This window comes from Callospermophilus lateralis, chromosome 7 (assembly GCF_048772815.1).
Source record: "Callospermophilus lateralis isolate mCalLat2 chromosome 7, mCalLat2.hap1, whole genome shotgun sequence".
NCBI lineage: Eukaryota > Metazoa > Chordata > Mammalia > Rodentia > Sciuridae > Callospermophilus > Callospermophilus lateralis.
In genome coordinates, this window is record NC_135311.1 from 3722657 (window position 1) to 3728937 (window position 6281).

At 56.0% G+C, this 6281-nt stretch overlaps 1 protein-coding gene across 1 annotated transcript; it reads right to left on the reverse strand.

Annotated features, from left to right (window-relative positions):
* Positions 1–944: 944 nt before the first annotated feature.
* Positions 945–5472, reverse strand: Lingo4 (leucine rich repeat and Ig domain containing 4). Its single transcript, XM_076863195.1, has 2 exons — positions 5392–5472; positions 945–2865 (listed from the first exon to the last, which is right to left on the reverse strand). Exons 1-2 carry the CDS (start codon positions 5457–5459, stop codon positions 1071–1073), a joined length of 1863 nt encoding a protein of 620 aa, XP_076719310.1. The 5' UTR covers positions 5460–5472; the 3' UTR covers positions 945–1070.
* Between the last annotated feature and the right edge of the window lie 809 nt (positions 5473–6281).

Below are 6281 nucleotides of genomic sequence, written 5' to 3' on the forward strand. Positions count from 1 at the left end.
AGCCTAGCACCTTCTGCATTCTGGGTCTCTCTCCTTTGACAGCTTTGCCTTTGTTAGTCATTTTCTAGGAGCTTCCTCTAGCTTTATCCCCACAGTGCAGTAGGGAATCTGACACCAGAAAGACTAGAAAGGAGGGGAGGAGCTGGGTATCCTAGGCTGGGATTTTTGCAAGGGATCCCCTGGAAGTTGCCCCAGCTCCAGAGAAGGGGAGTAAAAGGGAAAGAATTGAGACCGAAAGGAGCTGGGAGCGCTGATCTTTCCAGGCTGGTAGGCCCCCTTACCCCGTATGTCAAACTGGGTTAGGTGGAGGTGAGGCCATTGGGTCACATGGTCAGTAGGCAGAAAGGGGAAGATGGGAGGAAATAGACTGAAGTAAAGAAAGTTCCAGAGATGGTGTTTTGTTTTGGCTGCGAGTGTAGTGACCTTTTGGCAGCAGGTTTAATGGTCAGACAGAGGAAGGTGTTGGCTCATGCAGACACAGCCCAGTGTGTGGTCCATCTTCCCCCATATCATGCATGCATCCTCTTCTCCTAGCTTGAGGATCCTGGCCTCTAGTTCCTTACACTTACAGCCTGGGGCTGGGGTGTGATGGGGAGTAGAAAAGAAAGGGAAACTTCCTGGGTAAGGAGCAAAGACCCCAAGAAGCAAGTGGCACTTCTGAGTCTCACCTCTAAAACAATCTTGGCTATGATTGCAATTGGTATTGATTATTAGAAAATGTAACTGTGCGAAGAAAGCCTAGTGGTTAGAATGGCAGACCGGAACCTTGGTTGTTTTCTGCTCCACATGGGGTGGGGATGAAGGGAGGGCTGGGTGGACTACAGGGTCTATATCTATCTACAAATCCTTGCACCCCCGGAGAAGAGGTGACAGTGCTGTCCTCAGTCTGGAAAGGCACGGACAGCAGCCCCTTTCTCAGGAGGCGTCACTAATTGCTGGCAGGAGGCAGGTGGCGGGTGGGGGAGATCTGGGCTGCTTGGGATGAGGTTCTGGTCCAAGTGGCCTTGGTTCTGTCTTTCCCTTTGGTGTCTGAATTGGACTTGTCTGGGTTCCCTGGGTGGAAGGAAAAGTCAGAAGAGCTTGGCAGTGACCCGATTTCCCCCAGAGTTCTTGTCCCCAGAGGGCCGAGGTGCCACAAAGTCGAAGGTCACATGGTGTTTGACCCGGCCCTTGCCCTTGCTCCAGAGGGCAATCAGGCCGAAGCAAAGGGTCACTGAGGTGAGGAAGGGGAGGAAGCCAACTGCCAGCACCATAGCCACACCCCTGCTGTCCAGAAAGAAAGGCCCTGGGATCCCCGGCACAGTGATGTTGGGGTCAGAGAGAGTGCCGTTTGGTGGTTCAACTTGAACTACTTCCAGCCAGGTTCTTAGGGAGTCATTCCCAGCCACGTTGCTGACCACACAGATATAGGCCCCTCTGTCCTGTAGCTGTACTGAGCGGATCTCCAGTGTCCCATCCTCTAGGACCCTGACTCTCCCTGCCCTTCCCAGCCAAGCCCCATGAGGCCTCATCCAGGAGACAGTGGGGGCTGGGTCTCCATCTCCTGAGCAGGAAAAAACGGCGTGTCCTCCCTCCTCAGCAATGACCCACCGGGGCCCAGACTTTCGGATCAGGGCTGGTTTGCAGGTAAAATGTCCTGGAGGCAGGATGTCTGAAAACTCCCTCAGGCTCTTCCCCCGGACATGCTGGGGGCCTGCACAGGCAGGGGGGGACGTGCCAAAGTCCAGGCGGCTACGGAGCCTGAGCAGCCAGAGGAGGCGACAGTCACAGGTTAGGGGGTTGCCAGACAGCCTCAGAGTGACCAGTTTGTCTGGAGAAGGGAAAGCCGTTTCCTCCAGGGTCTGAAGGGCGTTATCTGCCACATCCAGCAGGTGGAAGGCTGACAAGCCGTGGAAGGCGTGAGCCTCGATGGAAGTGAGGCAGGCCCCTGAGAGTCGCAGCTCCTGGAGCCGAACCAGGGGGCTGAGCCTCCGGGCTGGGATGGCAGAGATAGGGTTCTGAGATAGATCCAGGACCCTGAGGAAGCTCAGGTGGTGCAGAGCTTGGAAGGGCACAGAGCTCAGGTTGCAGTGAGTGATAGCCAGGCTGCTCAGATTGAGCCCCGTCAGACTCCCAGGGTCCAGGGCCTCCAGAGATGGCCAGTGGTGGATCTCCAGCTCCTTTAGCTGCCCCAGCCCCCGCAGCGCCCCAGCCGGCAGCCTCTCAATATCCAGTTCCCGAAGCCTAAGGACCACTAGTGCTGGGAGCCGGGCAAGGGCCAGGCCTGGCACCATGCTGAGGTTGCAGCGTTCCAGGGTGAGGGTGCTTAACTTGGCCAGGCCTGCAAACGCCCCTGGAGCCACAAACACCAGGTGATTGTCCCCAACCTCCAGCTGCTGGAGGTTGCCTAACTCACCAAAAGCTCCATCCAGGAAGAGAACAATCTGGTTGAGGCGGAGGTCAAGCAGTGTGAGGGCAGACAGACCCGAGAAGACCCCCGGCCCCACAATTCGGAGCCGGTTGCCCTGTAGCCTCAGGGTGAGTAGGCTCTGTAGGCCATGGAAGGCCCCAGGCTCAAGGGCAGAGAGCTGGTTGTGGCTGAGGTCCAGTTCCTGGAGCAGGCCCAGTCGGGAAAGCATGCCCCGCTGAAGCCCCCACAGGCGGTTCCCGCTTAGGTCCAGGAGCTCAGTGTCCAGCGGGAGTCCCCCAGGGACAGCCTCTAGTCTCCTGTGGGCACAGAGCACGGCTCGGGGCTGGGAGGTGCAGTCACAAACGGCAGGGCAGCTACCACTGCTACCTCCAGGCAGGAGGAGCAGGAAAAGGAGGGGGTGCCACGGGGGCCAGGCTTGCTGTGGAGCTGTGGCCGCATTCATCGCCTCTTGAGTCCTAGAAGAGATGATGACATGGTCCTTTTCGGAAAGTGGCTTCAGACGATGGTGACCTGGACTTTTTCAAGCCCTCCGTATTGAAATTGGTCTGTCTTAGCGTTGCCAGTAAGCAGGGTAGAGAACTAGGGAGAATTCTGTCTGGTACACCACCTCCTGGGGCTTCCTGGGACTCCTCTTTGGGGAATCTTTCCTTCCCCCCGATCCCAGGCCTGGCTAACCATCTCTGTGCTCCTGTAACTACCTCGTGAAACCCTAGTCAACCTGATTTCTGGCGGGGGGGGGGGGGGTATTGGAATGGGACAGGCAGAGAAGGGAAGTAACTCTGAGTCTTTCTGTAATGATTTCTCCCTGTGTCTGTAAGGTCCAGGAATAACTTAGATCCCCTCTCCCTGATATCTGCTCCCCAAGTGCTGCTCTCCCTCTCAGCCTACCCTTGCTGTCCCTTGTCATGTATGGCTTTGCCTAGGGCTCAAGGAAAACACATCCTTGGCCAGATCTGACTGGAGAAAGGCCCTTCCTCAGCTGTCACCCCAGGCTCTGCCCCTCGTCTCTGTACCCATCCAGCCTGGCCCAGGGCCCGAAGTCTGGACCAGGAGATCCAGTCTCCCCAGGATGCCTGTGTGGATGACAGCCAGCTGTACATTATCCGTGACCCAGGGTGCAGGGGGCACTCTATGGGGGAGCTGGGAATCTCTTACCAACCCTTCCTCTCCTGCAAAGGCTGCCCAGGGTGTGAGTGGTTTGGTCCTCACTTTTCTCTTATAACCCTCCTTCTTCTTTTTTTTAATACCAGGGACTGAATCCAGAGACACTTAACCACTAAACACATACCCAGCCCCTTCTTATTTTTTATTTTGAGACAGGGTCTCACTATGCTGCTTAAGGCCTTGCTAAATTGCTGAGTCTGGCTTTGAATTTGTGGTCCTCCTGCCTCAGCCTCCTGAGCTGTTGGGATGACAGGCATGTGCCACTGGGCCCAGCTCTTATAACACTTCTTAATAGTGTTTTGATTCTAGTCTGTGTGTGAACCTAAGAGACAGCCACTTGTCCCCTCTGGCCTGCGCTAAGATGGACTGTGCTTCTGGGAGGCATAGATCAGGGAGGGGAGAGAGCATCTGACCTGATGCTGTGGGGCGGGGAGAAGAGGAGCCCTTGGCTGGCCCAGCAGACATCTGGGGTTCTGGGTATCAGGAGCCTGGACAATGTCAGGAAGATGGTGACTGTAACGATCACCCGAGGCTGTCTGAGGTGATAGAGAAAAAGAGGTCTTCAGTGGCTGTCTCAATTTGCTCTGTTTGATACAACAGGGACCCTGAGGGAGGGAAAGTGTTGGAGTTGGGAAGGGGCGGCTGATGTGATAGTGGCAAGAGCCATGGATTCTCCTGGAGGCAGCACCCTGGCTGCAGGTCCCGATCACCTCTGGGCTTCGAGCTTCAGGCTTTCTGGGTCCTGTGGGGTCAGCTCTCTGCTTTGTGCCCTATTTTCTCCCAAGTGGAACATAGTATACAGTGTGACTTCTTCCCTCTCCTTTCCATTCTCCACCCTCTGCCAGCAGGGTCATTCCAGAGGCTATCCTTTATCCACCTCAGAGGACCCCAGCATTAGACTTGATGGGGTGCAAAAACAGCAGAGGGATGCAGGGAACTATTCGGAGGCTTGGAGGATGGAAAAGAATGGCAAGGGGCAAAGGCTGCCAGCGGCCTCCTCTGCCCTTACTCTAACCTAACAGGTATCCGGCATGCTGAGAGTTCTCCAGGGACAGGGATGCCCAGCCTCCCCCCTTCTTCCTGTGCCTGTTCTGGGAAGTCCACCTGACAGCTAGCTCTTCATCACCGTCGCTGCAGCTCCTGCTCATCCTTTTTGCTCTGCATTCAGCAAAAGTGCAATGGAGCATGGAACCCAGCCTCCCTCCTTCCCGTTCTTGTGGGTTTCCTCTTAGTCCCCCAACCTGCTGGGCCAGGGGCTGGGGGACCTGGAGCCAGACTCTCTTATTTGTAAGGAGGCTAATTTAATCACAAACTTGCCCAGCTCCATGGGTACGGGACTGGCTTCCAGCCACTTTGCCGGAGGAGATAGGTGTCGGGCCATTTCTTTCTCTCCTTCAATGGGGTGGGGGGCATGCCAAGGATAGAGAGCGTCCTCCTGGCCCCATGTGGGTTCAGAGACACATGTGAACATGAGTGTCCTCTTTAAGCTCACCTGACTGAGGCATAGGGTCCTGTGTGGGGAGGGAACTCCTGGGGGAAAGATTTCTGGAATATCCACACTGACCATGGGGAAAATTCTGCCCAGGGGTAGAGGGATCTCTGGGGAGAAAATGGAGGAGGTCTCCAGGGAGTCCTTCCACCTCGGGGCACCCGAAAATTTTAGTTTGCCCGTGAAAGTCCTGTGGTGGCAGGATCGAGGGTGGGCGGGGGTGGGGTACAGTCCTCGTCCATTGACAGGCTCCCCGGTTTGGCTTTGTCTCTGAGAATGTTACGGAAAAGGGCAGCTGCCGTTGGGGACAGAGGGCAGGGGCACTTACCGGAGACGCTGGAGGGTGGCATCAAGTTGGACACTGCATCTGCTCAGGGCTGGGGGGCCCCGTCCCATTTGAGCTGCACCTGGGGCCACTGCCTCGCTCCCCACTCCCGCCGCCCGCCAGCCCGCCTGCCACCGCCACAGCCGCTGCTGCTGTTGCCACCGCTGCTGCTACCGCTGTGGTCCTTGCTGCCAAGACACAGGGAGAGAAAAGAGCCAGGAAGCATTTCTCCTTTTTTTTTCCTCTCTCTCTCTCTTTTTTTAAATCAGGCGAGAATGAGTCTGCAGCAACCCTGTTGGTGCAAAATAAATAAATAAAGCCACCAGGGAGGTCTGCAGCAAGCGGCCACTACAGGATGTCAGTGGAGGAAAGGAGCCAGGGGGAGGCTCTGTGCCAGGGACGGGTCTGCAAGAGAGGCAGCCGGATGGCACAAAGGGTCTCTCTGACATCCCCATTCCTCTCCAGGGAGCTGGGGAGCTCCACCGCTAACCAGCTTCCAGAGAATCGCCTTTTGGTCTCCCAGATGCAGAGCAATTCTGTGCAACCTCTAAATCTAAACAGCCCCCGTGGGCATCATGTATGGAAAAGTTCTCATCCCACTACTTCCCTGTGGAGCTTAGTTTGAGGCACCTTGGGTGGAAGTACCTGAGGATTGGCTCAGGAGCCTCCGCAGGGGGTACTGCTCAGCCTGGGGGTGATGGGGGCTAGAATTCTCCTAATGACAATGTGCTGACTGGACACCGAATGAGACCAGCGAGCAGGCACCTAGGTAGTCATATTGAAGACTCCCTCCATCCTGACACACACACGCTTCTTGCCTTTTAAATCATTTTATAGAGAACTGTACAGGTTGGGGTTTCTATCTACCCAGCCAAGTCCCTCCCCTGAGAGGA